The sequence below is a fragment of the Equus asinus genome, chromosome 8, assembly GCF_041296235.1.
Source record: "Equus asinus isolate D_3611 breed Donkey chromosome 8, EquAss-T2T_v2, whole genome shotgun sequence".
Taxonomy (NCBI): Eukaryota; Metazoa; Chordata; class Mammalia; order Perissodactyla; family Equidae; genus Equus; species Equus asinus.
In genome coordinates this window covers 88,195,943-88,222,222 of record NC_091797.1, presented here as the reverse complement: position 1 = coordinate 88,222,222, position 26,280 = coordinate 88,195,943, and the positions used below count along the sequence as shown (strand labels likewise).

At 40.9% G+C, this 26,280-nt stretch overlaps 1 protein-coding gene across 1 annotated transcript in view; it reads left to right on the top strand.

The window, feature by feature from the left end:
- Positions 1–325: 325 nt before the first annotated feature.
- The window catches only part of PIWIL3 (piwi like RNA-mediated gene silencing 3), a 32,528-nt gene continuing 6,573 nt past the window's right edge, over positions 326–26,280 (top strand). Inside the window, exons 1-14 of the mRNA XM_044775678.2 lie at positions 326–587; positions 1,026–1,201; positions 3,530–3,638; positions 8,796–8,924; positions 9,556–9,770; positions 10,395–10,513; positions 11,099–11,179; positions 11,802–11,999; positions 14,995–15,106; positions 19,934–20,060; positions 20,272–20,389; positions 20,780–20,894; positions 21,372–21,559; positions 22,008–22,080. Of these exons, the coding sequence (XP_044631613.1) occupies positions 1,064–1,201; positions 3,530–3,638; positions 8,796–8,924; positions 9,556–9,770; positions 10,395–10,513; positions 11,099–11,179; positions 11,802–11,999; positions 14,995–15,106; positions 19,934–20,060; positions 20,272–20,389; positions 20,780–20,894; positions 21,372–21,559; positions 22,008–22,080 (1,722 nt within the window). The 5' untranslated portion in view covers positions 326–587; positions 1,026–1,063. The remainder of the gene's footprint in view (positions 588–1,025; positions 1,202–3,529; positions 3,639–8,795; positions 8,925–9,555; positions 9,771–10,394; positions 10,514–11,098; positions 11,180–11,801; positions 12,000–14,994; positions 15,107–19,933; positions 20,061–20,271; positions 20,390–20,779; positions 20,895–21,371; positions 21,560–22,007; positions 22,081–26,280) is intronic.

The window sequence follows — 26,280 nt, the reverse complement described above, 5'->3', positions numbered from 1 at the left end:
GGCAGTCAGGGCAGCTGCAATTTCCTTATCTAGGCAACAGCAGGGACTTGGTTAAAGTATCAAGGGGTGAGCCCGTAAGTTTCTGATGTCTCAAGTGCAAGTCGTTTTGTAAGGTCACCTGGCAGGTTGATCCGGGGATGGTTGATGGACGAGATAAGGTGGGGCTGGGGAGGAGGCAGAGCCGCCCCCACTCGCATCCCATTAAGACTCTGGAGCATCTCCGAATCCACCAGGTGCAACTCAAGGTCCGCCTCACTTAGGCCAGGATGGAGGCGGCGCCGGAAGAGGCCGGGCTGGCGGAATTGAAATTGAAATTGAGGTGGGCGCGGCCCGGCCCCTGCCCCGCTGTGCTCGGGACGCGTTCCTCAAGGCGGCCAGGCTGGTCCGACCTCCGCCCCAAACCCTAGTTAGTGACCGCTGCGGGGCACAGGACTGTATCCCGGGAAAGGCTAACCCTCCGGGAAAGGAGCTTTGCGCCTCTGACCCGCAGAGGTCGGCGCTCTCACGCTCCGGGGCTGGGAGGAGAGGGACCCGAGGCTACGGGTGCAGCGCGCTCAGATCTGCCTGATTCCCGCGGAGGAAGGAAGGTAGGCGAGCTGCGCGAGCGGAGTCCGGGGGACCAAGACCGGAGAGGTGGGCAGAGGGGCGGTTCAGGTTGCAGTAGCTCAGATGTGTGCGGGGGAACCCAGGGGACACTTGGGCCCCTCACTGTGCTATAGGGGTGCCTGGTAGATGAGAAGAACCCGGAACACACCTGACTCATACAAGCCAACCCTGTAACCCATAGTGTCTTGTGAGTCTGCGTGGGCAAAAGAACCATAATCAACAATTTTTTTTTAAATTTCTATGACTATTTTGCCAGGTCCCCTGTCTTTTACTGCGGGACACTGACCACTTGGAAGCAGTCTTTGGTGTGAATGGAAAATGCGCGTCGTTAATAACCTGATGCTTTCTTTGAAGTCATAGTTTAACAAAAGTGACGAGGCATCGACACAGAGATGTCTAATATCACCGTGTTCTTTAAGGGCCTCTCCCCTTCCGGGTCATCGTTTTCAGGACGGCGATGTCCGGCAGGGCCAGGACTCGAGCCCGCGGCAGAGCGCGCGGTCGGGCGTCCCCGCAACCTGCGGCCCCCGGAGCGTCCGCGGCACCTGGAGCGGCGGCACCTGGAGCGTCGGCGGCGCCTGGAGGCGCTACGACGGTGAGCGCCGCGCTATGATGTTCGTTGTCCCCTTTATGCAGAACACACTGCCTCTGCTGACCAGAGACGCTGTTCGTGGAGCCAGCGTGGCTCAGGGAGAGAGTTCTCTCCTGCTGAGAGGGAACTAGTACATTTCATAAGCAAAGTCAGATTTTCGGGATGGTATGGCTGGCTCCACCTACCCGGAGAGCCCCTCTCTGCCTCCCTCTCGCGTTGTTGTCACCTTAGCACAGACTCACTTTGAACCCTGGGTGGATGGAAAGGCTTCCACATTCCCTGGCCTCTCAATTTCTTGGGAGAGACTTCAAAAATTAAAGGACTTGAACAGCCTGAGTTGGATAGAGTTTTCAATCTTGTTTAAAACTTGTTATCCCTGCTGTCTGTCTGCATTTCTGTCTTCTCTTATCCCGTGTCCGTGGGGCGTTCGTGCGCTGGAACCCACAGCCGTGCTGAGGGTCTTGCTTTGATGCCCTCCGGTGGGTCGCAGTGCTGGCCTGGCGGTCACTCGACACCATCTGGGTCCATTTCTTCTCCTCTGCGGTTGTTGCTTCTGTCTTCTTTTCTTCCCTCAAGCCTCCACTGCTCCTCCTCCATCCTAATTCTTAGCCTTTCGCAGCAACTCCTGTGTCCCTGAGACATAGAACATCAGAGCAGAAGTTCAATGTCTTCCCCACCGCATCTCTGCACCCGGGCCTCCCCCTCACCTGAGACCCCAGGGTTCTAGCTCCGCTCCCACCTAAAGAAACCATCTCCACTTACACCCTGGGCCCCTTAGCCGGTTCTGGGGCGTCTCTCCTGTAACCCTCCCCTCTATCTCCTGAGTCATCAGGCTTTATTCTCCTAGATTGTCCCTGTCTGCATACAACCAACCGGCTGCGTTTCCTCCCATCCAACAAGAAACCTCGCTGGATCCCATTGCCCTCACAGCTCCTTGCTTGGTCTTCGCTTCCCACGGCAGAAATCTCTCTACTCTGAACTCCACTTCTTCCTTCTTCTCTCGCCATTCCTCTCTCCCGGTCGCTCCACTGAAACGGCTCTTGTCGGGTTTCCCCAGGATCCTCCACTTTGTCAGACCCACAGGTCGGTTCTCAGTCCTCCGTGTATTTGCTCTATCACTTGTTGGTGAAATAGTTAAGCCCTCTTTTCTGCTTGATCAACTCCCTCCATGTGGGTTCAGGTCACCACACACCCCTGGTTTCCCTCCTACCTCCCTGGCCACTGCTGTTAGCGTTCCTTTGCTGGGTTCTCTTCCTGCCCTGTTCACATGCCCGGAACCCAGTCCTTGGGCCTCTTTTCCTTGCTACATGGATTCTCTCCCTTGTCATCTTATCATTGTCATGGCTTTCAGTGTTATCTGCTGTGAGGACAGGGCCTCCTACTTATATCTCCGGCCAGTGCCCTCTCCTGCAATACCTCACACCCCGCAGATGTCCACACCCCGCAGATGTCCACACGTCATGCTCCTGATCTGCCCTGTTCACTTCCTCTGAAGAAGGTTCATTCTTCCAGTTGCTGAGGCCAAACTCTGGCTCCATCCTAGACTCCTCTTTTGAGCTCAAACCCTTCACTGGAACAAGCAGGAAATACTGTTGTCTCTGCTTTACAAAAAAGTATCCAGTATCTGAGAATTTCTCACCCCTGTTACTACCCTCTGGTCCAACCCACCAGCATCGCTTGCTGGACACTGCAGGTGGCCTCTAACTGGCCTTCTTGCTTTTGCCCTGGTCTCTTCCTCAGTCTGTTTCCATCACAGAACAGATAATTCAGTCCTTGTAGCTCTCTGCCCAACACGCTCATAGGGCTCCCATTTTCCCAGAGTCAGAGACCAATGCCTTAAGATGGCCTCTCTCCTGCTGCCTCTCTGACTTCTCCCTCCTGCTAGCTTTGCTCCAGCCACACTGGCCACCTAGTTCTTCCTTGACCATTTCTCCCTTAGGAACTTTGCTCTCTCTTTCCTCCACCTGTGGCTTGTGTAACCTTGTTAACACGCTCACCTCCTTCAAGCCTTTGATTCAGTGTCAGCTTCACCCCGAGGTCCTGCTTTGTCGCCGCTAATACAACTAGCCCCCTTCACAGCCCATCTTCCCAGTAACTCCCAATTTTACTTGGCATTGCTCTTTTTTCTTCATTTCTCTAGCCATGCCTATACTTACGCTATAGACATTTTTATTTTGTGTCACTGGAATGTGAGCTTTTCAAAAGAGAGTCCTTTGCTTTATGTCCTGGCACCTGGCAGGCAGACAATAATGTTTGGATGATGAACGAACGACTCTTAATTCTAAAGAGTAGATAACACTATTTATTATTTCTATCTCCAAAACCATGCAGACCCGGCAACCTGGGCAAATTCTGCCTAGACCCCAGCCACTGCCAGCAGAAAGCCAAGTGGTTGAGCCTAGGCAACCAAGAGGAGCGGAAGGAACGTCTCAGCCTTCAGGTAAAAAGAGGGAAGAAGGATGTGGTGGAAGAGGCAGGATGCTTAACACAGGAGGGTGCACCACAGTGATAAAATTCTAGACAGATAGCCTCGTATTCCCCCGAGGTTTGGCAGGATGGAAAGAATGTACAGCTTGCTGCTATTTCCTTTCCTGCAATAAATTATCTGACCATCAGTGTTTTATTCCCCCTATATGTTAAGGCTTATGGAAAAGAAATGGTGATTATTATTCACTAGCCAATTCAATGTAATTGCTTTTCAAATTTAGACCATGCATTTGTATGTGGGGAGTCTAAGTTAACTAGGAATGCCAGGAACATTATTTTCTTGGGTTTGTAAATCTCTGCACTGAAAGGTCGAGCAGCTCTCGAACATCTCAGCGCTCGCCTATGTTGCGTTATCCTCACAGGTGAAAGGTTATCTTGATACAGGTGAGCACACAGGCTCAGGTGTTGTCGTTTGCCAAGGAGTCAGCCAATGCAATCAAACCTTAGGTCTGATTCTCCAACCAACTTCTTTTTTTTAATTTTTAAAATTGTATTTATTGTGGTAAGAACAGTTAACATAAGATTTACCCTCTCAACATATTTTTAAGTACACACTACAGTCTTGTTAACTATGGGCACAGTGTTGTACAGCAGCTTTCTAGAACTTACCTTGCATAACTGAAATTTTAGACCTGTTGATTAGCAACCACTCCCCCACTCCCTGAAAACCACTACTCTAGTCTCTGCCTCTATGGGTTTGGCTATTTTCCATCTCTCATAGAAGTGGAATGATGCAGTGTTTGTCCTTCTGTGACTGGCTTATTTCACTTAGCATAATGTGCTCAAGGCTCATCCCTATTGTTGTGTATTGTGGGATTTCTTTCTTTTTTAGGGCTGAATAATATTCCGGTGTATGTTTAGACCATGTTAATTTTATCCGTTCATCCCTTGATGGGCATTTAGATTGTTTCCATGGCTTGGCTCTTTTTGACTAGTGGCACAATGAACATGGGAGTGCTAATGTCTATTTGAGATATGATTTCAATTCTTTTGGATAAATACTCAGGAGTGGGACGGCATGGATCATATGGTAGTTCTATTTTTAATTTTTTGAGGAATCTCCTTACTGTTTTCCATAGCACCTGCATCATTTTGCATTCCCATCAGAGTAAACAAGGGTTCAAATTTCTTCACATTCTTGACCAACATTAGTCATCTTTTTTTTTTTGTTTTTTGGTTTGATGGCATGTTTTTTGATAGTAGCCATCCCTATAGATGGGGAGTGATATCTCATTGTGGTTTTGATTTACATTTTTCTGAGGATTAGTGATCTTGAGCATCTTTTCATATACCTGTTGGCCATTTGTATGTCTTCTTTGGAGAAATGTCTGTTTAGCTCCCTTCACCATTTTTTAAAATTGAGTTATTCGTCTTTTTGCTATTGAGTTGTAGGAGTTCCTTATATATTTTGGAAATTAACCCCTTATCAGATACATGGTTTGCAAACATTTTCTCCTGTTCCATAGGTTGCCTTTTCACTCTATTGATTGTTTCCCCTGCTGTGCAGAAGCTTTTTAGTTTGGTATAGTCTCATTTGTTTTGTTGCCTGTGGTTTCAGTATCATATCCATGAAGTGATCGCCAAGACCACTGTCATGAAGCTTTTTCTCAACGTTTACTTCCAGAGTTTTACAGTTTGGGGTCTTACATTTAAGTGTTTAATCCCTTTTGAACTTATTTTGTGTGTGTGGTGTAAGATAAGAATCCAATTTCGTTCTTTTGCACGTTGATATTCAATTTTCCCATCACCATTTGTTGAAGAGACACCCTTACTCCACTGTGTATTCTTGGCACCTTGTTGAAGATCGGTTGACTATATGCATTTATTTCTGGCCTCTCTGTTCTGTGCCATTAGTGTGTCTTTAGGCCAGTAGCATACTGTTTTAATTACTATAGCTTTGTAATATATTTTGAAATCAGAAATATGAGGCTTCTAGCTTTATTCTCTCTTGTGATTGTTTTGGCTATTCTGGATCCTTTGTGGTTCCATACAAATTTTAGAGCTGTTTTTTTATGTTTCTGTAAAAAAAAAAAAAAAAAAAAGCCACTAGGATTTTGATAGGATTGTGTTGAATCTGTAGATGGCTTTGGGTAGTATGGACATTTTAACAATGTTAATTCTTCCAATCCACGACCACAGGGTGTCTTTTCATTTGTGTCTTCTTTAATTTCTTTCATCAGTGTTTTCTAGTTTTCAGTGTACAAGTTATTCACTCCCTTTTTCTTTCTTTCTTTTTTTTTGCTGAGGAAGAATTGCCCTGAACTAACATCCATTGCCAATCTTCCTCTTTCTTTGCTTGAGGAAGATTAGCCCTGAGCTAACATTTGCGCCAATCTTGCTTTATTTTGTATGTGGGTCACCGCTACAGCAGGGCTGACGAGTGGACGAGGTCCACGCCCAGGATCTGAACCTGCGAACCCGGGCTGCCTAAGCAAAGTGCACTGAACTTAACCACTATGCCACGGGGCCAGCCCCAAGTCGTTCACTTCTTTAGTGAAGTTTATTCCTAGGTATTTTATACATTTTGATGCTGTGGTAAATGGGGTTGTTTCCTTAATTTCACATAGTTCATTGTTAGTATCTAGAAATGCAACTGATTTTTATATTCTTCCACTTTACTGAATTCATTTATCACTTTTAACAGTGTTTTGTGGAGTCTTTAGGGTTTTCTATTTATAAGATGATCTTGTTTGCAAACAGGGACAATTTCAGTTCTCCCTTTCCAGTTTGGATGCCTTTTATTTCTTTTTCTTGCCTAATTCCTCTGGCTAGAACTTCTACTTCTATGATGAATAGAAATTGTGAGAATGGGCATCCTTGCGTTGTTCCTGACCTTAGAGGAAAAGTGTTCAATTTTTCACTCTTGAGTATGAATTTAGCTGTGGGCTTCTCCTATATGGTCTTTATTACGTTTAGGTAATTTTCCTTTATTAGGAGTTTTTATCGTGAAAGGGTGTTGAATTTTATAAAGTGCTTTTTCTGCCTCTGTTGAGATGGCTGTGATTTTTACCTTTCATTCTGTTAATGTGGGTATATCATGTTAATTGGTTTTCATATTTTGAATCATCCTTGCACCCCAAGGGCAAATCCTACTTGGTGGTGGTCTATGATCCTTTTCATGTGCTGCTGAATTCGGTTTGCTAGGATTCTGTTGAGGATTCTTGCATCCGTATTCATCAGGGACATCAGTCCGTAGTTTTCTTTTCTTGTAGTGTCTTTGTCTGGCTTTGGAATCGGGATAATACTGGTCTCATAAAATGAGTTTGGAAGTGTTCCGTCTTCTTCAGTTCCTGGAACTTCAAGGACTGGCCTTCATTCTTTAAATGTTTAGTAGAATTCACCAGCGAAGCCATCTAGTCCTGGGTTTTTCTTTGTTGGGAGGTTTTGATTGCTTACTCAATATTCTTACTAGTTATAGGTCTATTCAGATTTTCTGTTTCTTCATAATTCATTCTTGGTAGGTTGTATGTTTCTAAGGATCTCTCCATTTCTTCTAGATTCTCTGGTCTGTTAACATTTCATTGTCTATAGTCTTCTTATGATCCCATTCTCTCTGTACTGAGCCGGAGAGGAGCTGTGGTGAGTACCTGCCTGCTAGTTCAAACCACTGCCTTTGTTTTCTGTAGCCCTCAGGGGTCCAGCATATGCTGGTCCACCATCACTCTGAGGCAGGCAAGATAGAAGCCAGTCCTTCAGGCAGCAGCCAGAAGAGATGGGACATCGGATGTGTGGTCCCACTCTTTCCCTCAGTGTGGAAGAGCTGTTTGCTGGGGGTTTCCTCCTGTTCATCTGCTGCTGTGCTGGGCTTGGGGATTAGAGTGAGAAGATGTCTCCAGTTTTCCTACTGGTGTCCTCGTGGGTGGTTTCACACTTGCTGGGGGTGCAGGAGCATCTCAACTAAATTCTGGATTTCACACAAAGGGAGTTATCCGTGTATTGCTGTTGGATCCATGTGCTCACTGGGAGGAGGGGTGCCCAGGGTTTCCTGTCCCGCCATCTTGCTGATGTCACTCTCCTCTAGCTTGATTCTTACAGCGAGATAAATTGTGGTGGGTCAGAGCTTGAAACACCAAAAAAATTTAAAAGGTAAATAAATATTTTTATAACAAACAGATATAAAATCCAGGCTCCATAAAATGAAGTTATAAATTTGAATATGCAAAATTAAAATACCCATTTTTATTATCTGTATTGCATCTCTGAGGAGCTGTGATTAAATATTATATGTGAAATACATTGTATGTAGCAAGTGCTAATGAATGATGGCTGCTGTTTTCTTTCACTGAAATTTGAATTTGATTTTGATTCCTGGGTGTGTCAGAATTAGTTGAGTTTGATAAAGTTGTTTAAAAATTTTATGAGTCAATGAAATAGTTTTTCTATTATAGAAATTCATCCTCTAAATATTTTGTAAGATCATCATAAACTAGGAATAATAGCTTTCAGAAGTAGCATGTTGAAGAAAGCCATTTTTTATAACCCAAGGCGTTGGCCCTTCAGGGGCACAAGATTTATGGATAATGTGCGCATATTTCTTTCACAATGCACCACCTCTCCGCTGAACACAGCTTGGCATTGTCATTCAAATACTGACCTTGTAAAATACATATTTAAATCCGTATGAATCTCGGGATTTAGCAAAAATAGCATGAGACACTTTCCCAGTTGCTATTAATAAAATAGATCAGTTGTTCTGTATCAAAAGCCAGTTTCATGGATTTTTGATGGATTGTTCATTCAGCCGGTACTTTCTGATGCCCACTAGAGGGCAGTGTGGTGCCAGCTGATAAACCCGTAAAGATGGAGAGAGGGCGCAAGGTTTCTGCTTCGAAGGATCTTGTACTCTGAGCAAGCGCCTGATGAAACAGCAGCGATGACTGAAGGGCTGGGGCAACCACTGCTGTGGACTGCAGACTTGTTGGGAAAGGCCTCTAGTCCCCCTTGCTGGTGACGCATTACTGAAATAATGTTGTTTGGATCCGTTGACATCATCCTGTCTACCTCAAACCACCTTGACGGTTTTGCTTAATAGCTGGGGTTTCCTACTGTCCTTCGTATTTACATTTCCCCTTTTCTTGTATAAACTCATTGCTTTTATGTTTATCCGTAGCGGAACTCCAGCTCTCGGCTGGCTTGCAGGCGGCCTCGCTGAGGGAGAACAGGGGTTTCAGCGGGGTTTTTCGAGACCTGGTGGTGAATACCCGGCAGAACCTGGAACATGTCAGAAAGTCGAAAACAGGTACGCCGGCCATTAAGCCCATTGGATGGAGTTGTTCATTTTAAACTTTTGATGAGATGTGTGTTGGTGCTTAGAGTTCTATAAAGCTTCATGCCATCATGTAAGCGGAGGTCCTCTCACATTTTTGTAGTAACATTCACTTTTACAGAAATGAAGACATTTTAGAGTCCTTATTATTTATTTAGAACTTATTTACATATTTAGAAGACATTTTAGACATACATTCTTTGTTTTTCTTTTTCTTCTTATAGACATTGAGATAGAATCACCCAGTTCTTTGTCGTACTGAGATTTTTTTTTAAACACTATTACGTACAGTGGCTTTTCCCTCCTTTTGGAAGGCTTGTGCTGCAAAAAGTTTGTCTTATTTTGATCTTTTTATTGCTATATTAATATATTTATAACTATATTAATCATATATTTTAACTTTCTAAATGCATACTTGTATAAGAATTCACCTAAATGATGATGTTAGGTGTTCTGGACGACAGGTGTAGATAAATGTTTATGTCATGTTGTTAGCCTGCTTGTTCGACCTCGCTTTGGCTCTCAATGTTTTGCTGTCCAAATTGTCTTTGGTGCAATTGACCACTTTGTTGTCTCAATATTGACATGTGGCTCAATTTTTCAGGCTCGAAAGGTACAGTTGTAAGGCTATTCGCGAACCATTTCCGAGTGACATCTCGTCCCCAATGGGTCACGTATCAGTACAACGTTGACTACAAGCCAGACATAGAGGATGGAAGTCTCCGTGCGGACTTACTGAAACAACATGAATCGTTACTTGGAAAGTGTCGTATATTTGATGGAAACTCTTTATTATTACCTCGTGTGCTACGTAAACGAGTTAAGTAGTGTTACTGACATTTTCCTAACATTGTTCTCTTTCTCTTGCCTTTTGACTTTATTCTAGGAGAACTCCTGTTGTTTCTGTACAGCTGTTTGTAGAGATATCATGGAGATCTCTTGCCCGTTGGACTTGTAACAAAACCCATGTTCATGTTTGATTATCATTGGTATTCTTTAATGATTTTTATTTCAGTGTTTAAACAGAATTTAATATAAGGGTGAAATATATATATTTTTACCTTTTTAATGGCACAGTATGTCTCGAAAATGCTGATCTTGAAGTTTTGAATAGATTTTTATTTTATTTCTTATTCCCTCCAAAACGTCATCAAAAAAAGAAAAACATTGGGAGAAGGACTTAATTTTCTTCTATAAATTTCCGTATTAATTAACCAAATCATTTAGAGGAGCTTAAGTAAAAAATAGTTTTGATTTAAATATTTAATTCTGACTCCTCACTTTTGTCGTGTAAATCACATTTTCTACCTGCACGTGTCTTGGTGGGAAAGATGGCTTGCCACGGCAGTGGGTTGGATGGCCAAGTGACATTGACTTGCGATGCGATGGAACTTAGTGTCCTTGGAAGCACCTCTAAGGCTTTTCTGTTCTTCTTTATCTCAGAAAATGGAAGTGGTCAGCAAGTACAAAGAACAGCCTGTGAAGATTACCATCGAGTTCTCCAGAGAGCTCACGCCCACCTCGCCAGATTGCCTGCGCTATTACAACATTCTCTTTAGAAAGTGTGTTAGATTGCGTTTCCTCGCAATTTGGTTGGTTTTACTGAGTTTCAGTGGTGTTGAACATGGCCATTTGCTTCTAGCATCTTATGTTCTTGAGATGAAAGGACACTTGAGCCTCACTTGGACCTGGGAGAATTCGGTGGCCTTCCTCAATATTATTCCTCCTGCCCGCCCCCACGTCTGGGTCCTATCTAGAAGGAGTAACAGCCATCAGCTATGCATGTCCATGCGTATTTCCCTCTGGAGCAAATACACTCATTTTCTATTCTGCACTCGCTGTGATGAACAAATATTCAAAATTAAAATTCGAGACACAGTCTGGAAAAGATGTTTTGGTTCATTTCTGGGAATGAAGGTCCTTCTGATGGCCTTTCCGTGATATTTTGTTTTATGAAAAACTGAGGTTAAATGCACTTTAATATCCACCTCATAGTGTAACTTACCTGTTATATCAGGCACTTCATGTTAATCGTTAGTGTAAACAAAGCCAGTGGCAGATATCTTTCCCTCATGTATCTTGAGGTCTGTTACCAAATGCTTGGTATTCACTGTGCGTTCAATGCAACCTATTCTTTCCATTTCTAGAATTTTGAAGTCGATGGAATTGAAACAGATTGGTCGCAACTATTACAATAAATGTGGAGCCACTCAGTTCTTGGATCATAGGTTTGTATAAAGTGGAAAGTTCCACATTCTGTGCACAGAAACAGAAGCTTTTGAGAAAGTTACTCTCATTTGAAGTCACGTGGTTTACAAGTGATGGTCTTTTAAATCGTACCCTCTGGCTATGAACAATTAAGTTTAATGTAAACTTCAAAGGAAGTGAAAAGATTCACTCTAAAACTCCTAGCATCTTAAGCACAACCCTTAAGATATTCAGTTGTTGTGTAAACCATCTAAGAAACCTAAATATTCATCCCAAATTTGGGTAATTTCTCTCTGAAAATATTTTCAATCATAGCAATTGTATCTATATGTATATATGTGTATATATGGGTATATATATATATATATATATATAATATTCTCACGTACATGAGTATACATGACACTTTAAGCCTGTGAGTAATAATAAAAATGGTTTAACAAAGATGATGTGTTACTTATAACCAGCACATCTGGTAAATCTCTATTGGAAGTTCCTTAGAAACACCAGTTATTACTAAAACTAAGAAATTGGAACCGACTCCTAAGCATCCGTTTCAGACCCTGAGTTTGGGCCCATAACGCTTGGCTCCATGATCAGAGCTTGGCCTTGACACTCACATCTACTGTGTTCTGTTTGCAGTCTGGAAGTCTGGCCTGGTTACTTCACGTCTATTCTTGAATATGAAAACAGTATTACCCTCTGTGCCGACGTGAGCCACAAACTGCTCCGAATGGAAACTGCTTATGATGTAATAATGAGGATTGTTGACACTCCCAGAGAGGGAGATGTCAAACAGCGAGTTTCTAAAGCATTAGTTGGCTTAATCGTTCTCACCAAGTAAGTCTGCATCTTAAAAGCCCATGCAATCACTTTTTTTTTTTTGAGGTGAGGAAGATTGTCACTGAGCTAACATCTGTGCCAATCTTCTTCTGTCTTGTATGTGGGACGCTGCCACAGCCTGGCTTGATGTTGCTGAGTGGTGTGTAGGTCTGCTACCTGGGCTGCCAAAGCAGACACACAAACCTAACCACTACAATACTGGACCAGCCCTAAAACCCATCTAATCCCTTTGAAAACCTTATTTTTCCATAAGAGATGTTCCTATTATTTTCAAATTACTAAATATTGAAGTTCAGAAGTAGAAATAGCATGCAAATGGCAAGAATCGCTGTATACTTTTCTCATCTGCTTATACAGTATGGGAGAGGACTGTGTCAATTGTCAGCTTTGCCGTTTTTGCAGTTCCTAATGTTAATGCATTCATTTGAAACCTCACTTGCGTGTAGCTGAGTATGCTCATTCCAAATGTCTTCTTGCTTTTCTCTCCCTCTGTGTCTAGGGATTCTAAAAATCAGTGCTTAATTAGAACACATTAGCAAATTTCCTTTGGAAGGGACTTTTTATTTCGAGTCTCTCTCTACACCAGAAATCTTAAGTTGATAAGAGAATGGATTGAAAGTTACTCAGCCAAAACAATGTTTTTGAAAATTTTTTGAGGTCATATTGGCTTATGACATTGTGGAAATTTTAGATGTACATTATTATATTTCAGTTTCTGTATGGATTGCATCGTGCCCCCCACTGATAGTCTAATTTTTGTCTGTCACCATACACATGTGCCCCTGTACGCCTCTCCCTCTCCCCCTACCTCCTTCCCCTCTAGTAACCACTAATCTCTTCTCCTTATTCATGTGTTTATCTTCCACATATGAGTGAAATCATACGGTGTTTGTCTTTCTCTGAGTTATTTTGCCCAGCATAATACCCTCAAGGTCCGTTCATGTTGTTGCAAATGGGATAATTTTGTATTTTTTATGGCTGAATAGTATTCCATCATATGTATGTTGCTTCCACGTCTTGGCTGTTGTGAATAATGCTGCGATGAACATAGGGATGCATAAATCTCTTTGAATTATTCACTTCATGTTCTTTGGATAAATACTCAGCAGTGGGATCATATGGTACTTCTATTAATTTTTTGAGAAATCTCCATACTGCTTTCCACAGTGGCTGCACCAGTTTGCAAAATAATCTGAAGAAAAGAGCAGTTAGAAAACTCACACTTGCCAATTTCAAAACTTACTGCAAAGCTGAAGTAATGAAGACAGTGTACTGCTGGCATTAGGATGGATATATAGATCGGTGAAATAGAACTGAGGATCCGGAAGTTAATCCTCACATTTATGGTCAGTTGACTTTCAACCATGATGTCAAGACAATTCAATCAGGGGAAGAATAGTCTTTTCAACTAATTTTGCTGGCACAGCTGGATATCCAGCTGCTCCTTCCTCACACAACACACAAAATTAGCTAAACTGGAACTCAAAATAGACCTAAATGTAAGAGTTAAAAGCCCAAAATTCTTAGAAGAAAACATAGGAGTTTGGGTTAGGTAAAAGCTTATTATATAAGCCACCAAAAGCACAAGTGATGACAAAAATGTAAATGGGCCGGCCCAGTGGCTCAGCGGTTAAGTGTGCACGGTCCGCTTCTCGGTGGCCCGGGGTTCACTGGTTGGGATCCCGGGTGCGGATATGGCACCGCTTGGCAAAAGCCATGCTGTGGTAGGCGTCCCACATAGAAAGTAGAGGAAGATGGGCATGGATGTTAGCTCAGGGCCAGGCTTCCTCAGCAAAAAAGAGGAGGACTGGCAGTAGTTAGCTCAGGGCTAAGGTTCTTCAAAAAAAAAAAATGTAGACAAATTGGACTTCACCAAATTAAAACTTTTGTTCTTTAAGTACACTGTCAAAAAAGTGAAAAGACAACTCACAGAATGGGAGAGAATATTTGCAAATCACATATCTGGTAAGTAACTTGTATTTATATATATATATAAAGAACATGTACGACTCAATGAAAAGAAACTCAATTTTTAAAAATAGGCAAAGGATATGAATAGACATTTCTCCAAAGAGAATATACCAATGGCCAATAATCACATGAAAAGATGCTGAACATCATTAGCCATCAAGAAAATACAAATTAAAACCACCATGAAATATCACTCTATACCCACTAGGATGGTTAAAATGAAAGAGCAGATATTAACCAGTATAGGTAAGGATGTGGAAAAATCGGAACCAACCTTCATCGACGGCTGGTGTGAGTGTAAAATTGTATGGCCTTTTTGCAAAATAGTCTGGCATTTCCTCAACATGCTAAATATAAAGTTACCGTATGACCCAGCATTTCCACTCTTAGTTATATGCTCAAGAGAAATGAAAACATATGTCCAGCAGTATTGGTATGTGAATGTCTATAACATCGTTATTCATAATAGCTCAAAAGTGTAAACAACCCGTATGTTCATCAACTGGTAAGTGGATAAGCAAAAATATAGTATATCTATACAATGGAATATTATTTGGCAATAAAAAGGAATTAAGTACCAATACGTTCTACAGCGTGGATGAACCTTGAAGACATTATGCTAAGTGAAAGAAGCCAGTCAGGAAAGATCACATATTGTGTGAGTTAATTTATGTAAAATGTGATGGTAGGCCAATGTATAGGGACAGAAAGTAAACTAGTGGTTGCCCAAGGGCTGGGGGAGTTGGGTGGAAATGGGGAGTGACGCTCATGGTTATGGTGTTTCTTTTTTGTGTGACGAAAATATTCTAAAACTGACTGTGTTGATGTTTGCGCAACTGTGACTATACTAAAAATCATTAGATTGTACATTTAAGTGGGTGAATTGCATGTTATGGGAATTAGCCTTACTAAAGCTGACGTATCCTGCAATTACTTACAGGATTTAAACCCCTTGATTCTTGCATGGTTCCACGCAATGAATGAGCCAGGAATAATACCATATATTGTGATTATTCCACAGGCACAACAACAGAACCTACAGGGTGGATGCTATTAATTGGGAGGAGACTCCTAAAGCTACATTTAAAAAGTCAGATGGCAACAGAATCACCTTTGTGGACTACTACAGGCAGGTATGAAATTTTATTTCTTTAAATATATTTAAATCTTAAAATCTTTTCAGATTATGTGGTTAAATATATTTTTAAGTCATTTATATATTTATATATTTATATTCTCCTTTTGGGATATTATAGCTTGACTTCTATTATCCGTGTATTCAAGTAGCTTGGGTACAGGGTAATGTCACAGAATTAGAATGGCTCCAATATGGCCCCTTGTGTCAGTCACAGAAGTGGCTATGGGAGTTTTAAACATGTAGATGCATTGTTAGGTAGAAAATAAAATATGGTAAGACTTAAGATATGAAAACTTTACTTATGTAGAAATTGCAGCCCTATAGAGTTTGGTTCAAAAGGAAGGAAAAAATGGCCAATTACTACCTGAAATGATGTCAATTATATGCTAAATCTCGTAATTCATGGATTCTTCAATCTTTGAGTGTTCACAAGAACGTACGTAGACTTGCCTTAGTAAACTAAGATATACCAGTTGATGAGGGAGCTTTTCTAGCTTTGGAAGATGAGAGAAAGATAATTAAAGGAATCACAGATATTTGTAGCAAATGGAAAGAACTTATAAATGGATGGTTTTTAAAAAACAGCTTGTATTTTTTATATTGCAACCCAAAATCTAGCTACTTGAAACCATTGGGGATACACAGCCCTCTGACATCCCTTCAAGGGGATGGTTCTATTCTGACATTATCTTCATTTGTGCTTCATACTTAGTGCTTTTCCTTCAATCCAAAAAGTGTTGAGTGAGTTCCTATCATATATCTTGCGTATACATTGGTAAGACAATTGAGTTCTCTGATCTCACAGGAACTTGCATTCTCACGGCAGGCAGGGAGATGGCAAACAAGAAGAAAACTATTCTGATAGTTATAAAGGATGTGCAGATAATTAAAATTGAAGGGGATTATAGAGAGTGTCTGGTGGCTACTTAGACTGGGTAGTCAAGGAAAGCTTCTCTGAGAAGCCGAAATGTGAACGTCAAAAAGGAGCAAGCTGTGTGCAGATCAAGGAAAAGAGAAGAGATAGTGCAAAGACATCATTTTCAAGATGGCCATGATGTATCCAGATCAGGCACTAGCTACCAAGGCTAGTGCGTTCTCTAGAAAAGTCGACCGGATTTTATTGTCCAAGGGTATTATGTAGATGAATTTTTCATTTTCAAGATTATTTCATCTGATGTACCGCAAATGGGCTGTATGGGGTTAAACATGGAGGCAGGGAGAACAATGAGGAGGTTATTAAATTGGTTTAGGTAAGTGATGAGGGTGACCTGGATTAGAGTGGGAGAAATAGTTGAAAATGGACAGGACTTATTGATGGCTTGGATGCAGTGAGTGATGGAAAGAGGAGCCTGCCACACAACCCTTGGGCTTTATCTGAGGAAGTGCGGGGGACAATGGCATCATTTCCTGCCATGGGGGAGTCTGTGGGAGGAGCAGGTTTGGGGATCGTTCGGGGATGAGATCGGCTCTGTTGGAGTTGGAAATGGAAATGTCAGTAACTTAATAAAAGAAGGACTTATTTCTGGCTTGAGTAAAGTCCAATGGGAGTCTAGTTGCTCTCAGGGAAGCTCTCTTCCATGGGATGACTCAGCGATCCAGTGTTACCATTTTGTGGCTCGACCATCTCACCAAGTGGACTCCGAGGTGGTTGCGTGAGAGGAAAAGAAGCAGAAGAAACGCCCTGGCTCTTAGGGACCTTGGACTGGAAGTGATAGGCTGATGCACCACTTCTACTCGTCTTCCTGTTTGTCAAAACTTCAGTCCTGTAGCCTGACCCTAGCTAAGTGACAGCCGAGGAGGCGGCTCTCCTCTTTCATGTACAGCAAGGTGACACGATGTGATTTCACAGCATTTTCTCTGCCCAAAGGGGTAAATAAAGCCTGCTGTTTGGGCATGTCCATGAATCTGGAGTTCCACGGGGAGGTAAAGCCTGGAGGTTTAGATTTGGGCAGTCATTAGCCATTCTCTAATCCTTGGCTTTTGATCTGCAGTCACCTAGGCAGAATATGTAGATAAACAAGAGAATAAAGTATTTCAAGAAAGAGGAGGGAAGTGCATCTCTGTAGAATGTTAAGAGGTTAAATAAGACCGTATACCTACGTCCAAACTCACCAAATTGTATCCCGTAGTTGTGTGCAGATTTTGGTATACCAGTTACACCTCAATGAAGCTGGAGGGAAAAGAGATACAGTCAAGTGTGTATTGGGTCTGATAGCATGGAGCTCATACCAAGAGCAAATGGGTAATAGTGGGAATCAAAGTCCAAGTGGAAGGTACTGAAGAAAAAAACGTGGCAATGTTTGCTACAAAAGAAGAGGAGAGAAATGGTATGAGAGATGAAGGAGGAGTTTAAAAAATTAGACAATAGTATGTTTCCATCTTGGTGGAAATCATCCAACAGAGAGGGAGAAATCAATTGTAAGAGAAATAAGGGATAATAACAGAAACAAAATCCCTGAAGTTGAGCAGAGGTTAGAATCCAGAGCTCTGTTTAGGGGCTGACTTTTCTCTGAGCAGGACAAACCCTCCGTAGAAATCGGGCCCCAGCGGCAGAGCACATGTCTACAGGGGAAAAGGTAAACACTGGGCAGAATGTTGTGGATTCCTGTCTGAATCCTCCTATTTCTCAGTGAAGTAGGAAGCAAGATGGTTGGCTGTGTCGGTTGGTGGGTGGAGGGAAGGGGGTGTGTAGGAGATTTGGGAAGAGATGAGAAGGTATGAGATGTTGGTTTTTGAATGAGTAAGGAGCATAATGAGGGGATTTGAATAGAGCACCCCTTTCAGATTGTGGCCAAGACTAACTGTAGAACCAATCAGCAGGGCTCAGTTGCTGGTTACACGCACAGGACAGACAGCTGGGTTGTTGCATGGTCAGAGCTTGCCAACGTAGTATGATGAAGGCTAAAAGGAGGGAAGGAATTGATGGCATTTATGAGGGAGTGATTATGACAGGCTAGGGAATGCAAGTTGGGGAAGTGACGGAGATGAGGATGTGAGGGAGATAAGGACCTCCTTCCTCCTAGATTTAACTGTGATCATTCCTCTACCTAGGCTTGCTCATTCTACAAATTTCATCTCAAAGGTCATTGATTAAGAAGAGCCATTCTGGATATCCTAACAACCCCCCTCCCACCCCAAACGCACACGCCAACCTGCAACCTCAGGCCTCTGTGGGCACCCTATTCTGTACGCATTTGTATTTCATGACGTTTATCCCAATTTGTAATTACATGTTTGGGTGATAATTTCATTAGTCTCTCCCCTCCCCAGTAGACTGAGTTTCATGGGGGCAGGGCAGTGCTGGTTTTGCTGTTTGTAATACCTCTTGTATCTTATACCTTGACCGGCACATATAAATTGTAATAGTTAGTTTATGAATGTCATCACAGGGTGGGGGGTTAGGAATAATTTGAGAGGGGGGAATTTGACACATTAAGGCAAGCTACCTTTTTGGCATCTGCAGATAGTCATGGATGTAAATGAAATATAAGGAAAGGTTTTCAGCAGCTTTACTTGAGTAAAACAGATGGGCAGAAATATTTGAAGTGACTGGGGGAGTCTCAGGATGCCCTGGGGGGAACTCAGTCTAGAGAGAGATAACAGTTTAGTTTTAGTGTTGTCATGAGATCTGGAAAAGTCAATGAATTCATAGATAAGTCATTGGAAGGGAAATACGATGGCTTTCAATAGAGGTTTAATAATAATGCAAATAGGAGCAACAGAACTGATTTTTTAGATGTTGCAAAAGATCCTTCTAGGATATTTCATAACAGCTGTAACAAAGGAAGTGCGATTTCCAAAGTTCTCTACAGGAAGAATAGCACCTCCAAAGGCTTGGAGAAACTGGGTGGTAGGAGCAGTTGATGAGGCCTAAAATGGTGCCACAATTCTACACACATGTGCATACTTGCACTAGCTCCCACCTTAAGAAGGCTGTAGGATCGGGGAGTGGGGGTGAGTCCCAGCTGCCTTTCAGATAACTACAGACCACTTTAAGGAAAATAAACTATGTAATCTGCAAGAATTTCATGAGAATTGAAAGTAGTAGCCCAGCCCAAGAAGAAAAAGCCATGAACACTGGATTTGAAGTCTTCTTGTCTAACGTGGGAATTCCTTTGAAGTTCCCAAGATATCGAAAAGACAGTTGATACCGGAGTTCGTGTGGCTAAATTATTATTGACAAGGACCTTGCTTACCAATAAGCAACACAGGAGGATCTCTGAAGGGACCACTTTGTGTTGGAGGGTAAAGGCACTTCATTGTGCAAGCATTACAGCCTAGGGTAGGAACTTGTGCGTGTAATGTCTTTGAAAATGCCTTTTCCTACTGGAAGCAGGGACTAAGAACTTAGGGGAAATGATGCAGGAGGAGGTTGAGAATAGATCTGAAATGGTGACTCTGAAAAGTGGCCAGCTTTGATTGTCCCCCATTAGTGTAGGAATCCTCTTGAAAGTTCTCAATATGGTTTAGGAATTTTTAAGGCAAGACTGAGGTGAGAAATAGGCACTCTAGGAGTCCCTCACCCATCTCCATATGCAAAGTTAAAGAAGGATAGCTCAGTGACTCCAATTTAACGTTTGTGGGAGTCTTTTTCTCCTTAGCCGTGTATGTTTATAAGAAAAAAGACGTGGTCCCTGAGACATCTAAATTCAGAAAACATTAAGGGTATTTTTAACGCAATTTTAAGCTTGAGGAAGCAATGTCACCACACCTCTGGGCATCCATTTGTGACCCAAAAATGCACGTTTGTACCTATTGTTGAGGTGTTACGAAGGTTTTGCTGATAATCATGCCAGTGTTCTTTCTCGCTTCTGTTGAGCAGCAATATGACACACAGGTCACTGACTTAACTCAGCCACTTTTGATCAGCAAGGGAAAATGGAAGAAGAGCCAGCAGGACACACCCAACGAACCTGTACTGCTGGTCCCTGAGCTCTGCAGCCTGACAGGTATAGCAGATTTATGCGGTCTTCCCAGGAGACAATCCCTCTTTAAAGTCACAGATATTCGGGTGTAGAAGTGTGGGCTTTTCATGATACTCCATCTGACCTGGAGCTGTGTCCTCTGTTCATTCTTCCTCTTCCGGATACCGCAGTTAAGTCTCCTCTGAAAAAGTCTATTCTTGCTTACTCAGCTGTATCTTTTGGATCTCTGTTGAAGGTCTAACGGATGCCATGCGTCAAGACTACAGAGTGATGAGAGACCTGGCTCTTCACATGAGGTTGGATCCAGACAAAAGGCAGCACGAACTGCAAAAATTCATGAATACTGTACAAAGGTAAGCGCTGCTTTCCTGGCTCTGTGTGTGTGAACCAAATTTGAGACCCGTGCAGAGAGATCCCTTGGCATCTCAGATTCTTCAGTTAAAAAATGACGATTGGGAAGAAAATGAGATTTGGGGGGACAATTCTATTTTTTCTGTCATTGCAATGTTAGAGGAAATCTAGAGGGAGATGAATGAAATGAAATGGAAAGACTAGTGCCCCCACAAATGTGAGAGCAAGACAAGACTATTCAGAGTTTGAGGGAGTTGATCTGTAGCATCTTAACCGAGGACAAGCAAGAAGGAAACTTATGTGAGAGGGAAATTGCCCTGTGTTTTGCAAATGAATAATTGTTTTTGCTTATTTTCCTTGATTTGATCATGTGGAAATATTTTAACTTTCAGAGATAAGACTGCGCAAGAGGAGCTTCGACTCTGGGATTTGAAATTCGATACCAACTTTTTGTCCTTCTCAGGAAGACTGCTGAAAGAAGTCAGAATTTGCCAGGGAAGAAGAGTGGTAAGACGGTTTCAAAGTTGACAGGTCATCGTAGGAATAATAACATTGTCAAATAATAACAAAAACAGGAACTAACTTAGTCATGTCAATAATTATGACTACTCTCTCTTAGACTACCTATTCTTTATATGAGAGAACAAGCAAATATTCAAAAGGAATGCATGGAAAGTGCTTGGAATACAGTAAACTCAGTTCTGTATCTTTACCTGTTAGTATTGTGGACATTTTCTCAAGGCAAAATGATCTTCTAACTGTATCCTTAAGAGTCAAATAGTTAAGATCAAAATAATCCAGAGTAACCCATGATAGAATTCCAGCATTACTAACCTGTCTCTTCATAAAAATATCTAATTCAGTCATGATTAAAGTTTAAAATTGTAATATTTCAGCGGGAGATAGCACAGATTTACAATGGAAAGGATCTTAGGTGGTTTTTTTAAATGAAGTTTTATACCGTGTCTTGGAATTCTTTTCCAGTTTAACTCCCATCCACTGTTTGCAGAATGGTCAAAAGAAACAAGAAAGGGCCCCTTACTTAAGGTGAAGTCCCTGGATGATTGGCTAATGCTTTACACTAAGAGAAATTACGGGGCAGCCATTTCGTTAATGCAGTGTCTACGGAAAGTCACACCCACCATGGGCATAGCTATGAGAGATGCCAAAATGTGAGTAGAGCAGAAATTCCTTCCAATTTAAACCTCGGTTGTTAGCAATCAGGGAGTGGAATAACTGAAAATGTTAAACTGTAGAAATCAGTCACTTTATCAAAACTCTGAAAGTTTGTAAACAAAATACCCATCTAATCTCCAGTCAACAAATATTAAAACAGGCTTTTGTGATATATGGTTTGTGGCTATTAGGATCCATGTTGAGGAAGACATGAGAACTGTCAACTTGGTGTAAATGGATGGGGGGATATTAAGAACTAGTTCCCAGATGTATTTCCAAAAATTGTTCAACTTGTCTTGGTTTTAAAAGCAAGCTTTCAACTGAAATGCTTATCTTGGCATTTTTTCTTGACTTATTTTATATAGTGTTTCATTGGTTGCATAAAATATTATGTGTTTCTCTGTTCATGACCTTTTGAATATAGACGATATACTTATTTTCTAGGCTTGAAGTCAATGACACAGTCAAATCCTATATAAATGTCTTAGAAAAACGCGCCTCCTCAAAGACACAGATGGTAAGTCTACTTGATACACGCACAGTTTTAGTGGTTGTTCTAAAGCGGCGTTTGTACGTATCACAGAATTTGGAATGTTGCTATTGGTCTTCTAAACTAGCCAACGAATACAAATTTACCCCTATACTAGAGCTGAATACAGACTTTTGGGTTTGAGGTACTACTTAATATTATCACGTTATGCAACTTCTTTCAGGCTTGAGGACTTGGAATTATTATTTCTTTAAGTCTCAAACTGAAAAACACCATACAAATGTAAAGAAATATGGATTGTGGAGATCATCACATTTATCGTTTCTCTCTCCAGTTGTAACCTGCAAACTCTCTGCTCTCTTGCAGCACCTCATCTTCCCTTCGCTCAGTATTTTACTTAGGATTTTTCCTTTCATTTCTGCCATCCAGCGTCTTAGACCAAATTGTCATTATGTTGTATCTGAATTGCCAAAGCAACTTCTTTTTTCTTCTTTCTTTGGATTCTTTCTCCTAATTCATCTTGCGTTCTTCCCTTCTTCCTCTGGGATGATCTTTAAAGGGATCTTTGTTTCTTGATCATGAAACCCTGATGTTTCTCTTATTGTCTTTTACATAAAGGCCAGGATTTTCTCGCCTTTTAGTTTCCGCTAAGGAGCCTTTTTGGCTACCCTGAAGGATACTTTGTATGAGCCATACTCAGTGTCAAATGAAACATCTTACTTTTGAAAGAATATTGTACTTACATTTTGAGTCTTACTGTATTGAGTACTGTGTTCCATTCTTCTCCAGTGTTGTGGCCTTCAGTGCTCAGCTAGATCAGGGAAACGTCCATTAGGAATCGGCAAAGAGTCACATCTTAGTATGTTAGAATCAGAGTTGATCGAGCCTTTGTAGTTGTCTGAATCCCAACTCATTCTCATAACAGGAATTTCTTTGCTCATTTAGCATCTGCCTGAGAAGCTAAAGATCACCTTTTCAATTGGTTGGAATTTCTTGGGGGAAAAAAAAAAGAAATCCTTCATCTCTTGAATGGGAACTTGTCTCACTTTTACTCATTTATCCTGGATTTGCTTTTTTGAAAAATATCTTCTTTTACTCAAGGCAGCCCCTTAAATATTTTGTCAGATGGTGGAGGGCAGCATGCCTACAATCTTCTTATGCACTCCAGACAACTGGGAATGAGCAATAAAATAGGGTCTGAAAATAATGTGCAAGATTGTCTTTAAGTAAAAACAGAAATCTCCATAGATTTCCATAGAGGGGAATTCATGTATGTAAGTAGGGGTGAAGTGATGCGGCTCACAGATTTTAAAGGCTGTGTGGCACTGGGCAAGAGGCCAGAACCAGGCTGTGTAAGATAATCCATTGAATCAGATAAGACATCAAGCCACACATTTATGTTATATATAAAATAAAATGTTAACTTCACAAATATGTAATACGAATTGGTGGTAACACTACCAGTAATTCCTAAGTGTTCATACTGTTTCAGAATGTATTTTCCTTATGGTGTATGCAGACAACAGCTTGTAGATTACTATTTTAAACAAGTCATCACGAGGAAGGAAGCTCGTGTTTGAATAATAAAGAATTAAAATCCTATACATGTATGAGTTGGAGGAGTAAGGCAGAAGTAGAAGAAATAAAAGCATATTCAAGCTATAGGATTTTTTTTTCACAGAAAGGAAAACAAATCTAGTATTGTGCTAATAATTTAAGGCTACAAGAATAAAAATGAAATACAGTTATCTCAAAAATAATAATTCCTGAAAATCAGACATTTGCGTTAAAAAATGCCAACTGAGAACATGGTCCCCATTATTTTAAATAGAGAATCTTACAGTTTTTCTTTTAAAAATAATGATTACACATCAATTCAGTCCAAAACTTCTAATTTCTGTTTTCCTGAATATTTAAAACTTTTATTTCTTTTAACTTTATATTTTAATGTAATTTCAGACTTACAGGAAGATTTGCAAAGATAGTATAAATCTCTTTATAACCATCATCCAGGTTTCCTAAATATTAAATTTTACTACATTCATATAATCATTCTCTCTCCTTCTTCTTTCCATCTGTCTAGCTGTATATCCATATATATCTATCTGCATTTAATCCTTCTTTCCCTCTCCTTATTTATGTGTGTCCATATATATATATGTGTGTGTGTGCCATTATTCACAATAGTTATAGTGTATGTGTGTATTTTCCTGAGCCATTTATCTGATCTGCACACTGAATTCAAGTTCTACCAATCTTATCTCCTTTATAGCAAAATAAATTATTTGTCTGGTCCATCTAGGGTTACCTGAGGCATCTAATTGACATGTTATTTTAGTCTTCTTTTAATCTCAAAAATTTCTTCAGTCTTTCTTTGGGTTTTATGGCCTTAACCTTTTGGAAGTGCAGTGGCAAGTTGTTTTCTAGAACAATCCTCAATATGGATTTTCTTGTTCCATCATGATTAGATTCAGGTCATGCACTCTTGCAGAATACTAAAGAATTAATGCTATGTCCTCAATCCATCACATTGGGAAGCACATAATGTTGATTTAACTGGTAATTTTAAGTTTGATCATTCAATTAAGATGAGGTCCGATAGGTTTCACCATTTTAAAGTTACTGTTTTTTTCCCTTTGATAAATTTATAGTGGGAAGACACTTTGAGACTATGCAAATTTCCTGTTTCTCCTTGAAGTTTCAGTCACCAATTTTTAACATGCATTGATGATTCTTGCCTGAAATGCTTATTATTACGGTCCTCACCAAATGGTGATTTTTGTGCTTTCAACATTCCTTCAATATTTATTAGTTGGTATTCTATTTTAAGGAAGACATTTTCATTCTTTATTTACCTATGTAAACATGGACTCATGGATTCTTTTTTAATGGATTATAAGCTTTTACTGTTATGTGATGCTCATTTTGTCCCCTTCAAACTCCCTATCCCCCAAATACAACTACTACCCCCACTTCTATCACCAGAGCTTAGTGTCACCCTTTTTGAACTTTACCTAAAAAGAGTCATACATTTACATAGTCTTTTGCCTCTGTTTTCTTTTGCTCAACCTTGAGATTCATCTTTGCTGGGTGTAGCTGTAGGTCATTCTCTCGCTCTATATAGTATCCCATTGTTTTTAACTCAATCCATTCTATTGATGAACATTTGCAATGTTTCTAGTTTTGCTCTTACTTATAGTACTGTGTGGATACTTTTTTATGTGTCTTTTGTGCACATATGTATGCATTTCTGTTGGGGATTTACCTGGGATGCTACTCATAAGTTTTCCAAAATAGTTGCACCGGTGTACACATCCACCATCAGCTTGAGCATCCCATAGCTTCCTGTCTTCTTTAACACTTAGGTGTTGTAAATCTAATCTGTTTAGTTTTGAGTGGTAGACACTCAAAATTTAACTCAAGCACCCTTTCCTTGGCAGGACCTTGTCTTCAATTTCTGTCCTTCTCTCTCTATGAGGCTGTCAGTCTTTTCATAGCCTTGCAGCCTCTCAGCCGTGTTTACTGAGCCAGGCAGATATCTTGAGAGAATGCAGCCTCAGTTGCTGGGATCATCTCTCTGGGTCCCTGCTTCTCTCTTATCTCAACCCTATCATTCCTCATTGTGTTGTTAAACTGGCTGAGCCTTACAACAGGCATGCCCCTATATTTTCATCAGCCTGAATAGCTCTTCTCAGCGGTGGACAGGTCCATGCTATTCCAGAAGCTGACATTTTAGGAGACAATGGTAGCTGACCACGCTCAGGAAACTCAGAGATCAGCAGATAAAAAAAACTAGAATCTAGAAGATTTTAAACTCCTATTTAAAAGCTTGACCTAGTAACCTACTAATATGTATATACAGAGAGATATACATGTGTGTGTGTGATCTGTAGCCCAAAGATTAGGTGCTTTTAAAAAGCATATCTTTAAGTTTGTTTTGTCTTCATCTTTAGCTGATCACAATGGGCTTGGAGAAATCCTAGGCAAATAATGAAGCATCGATATCCTATCGACTACCCGCAGTGACCATAGTACGTTACAATTAGAAATCATTAAACCACGTAAACTCAAAGACCAAAGAGGTATTTTTAAGTGACAACCATATTAGAATAATCTCAGTGGAAATTTAATAAATAATAATAATTTAATAAAATAAAAACTCTTAGAATGGAGAGACCATGTAAGTACTATGCATCGAAATCTGTGTAAAACAGCATGCTGGTGATA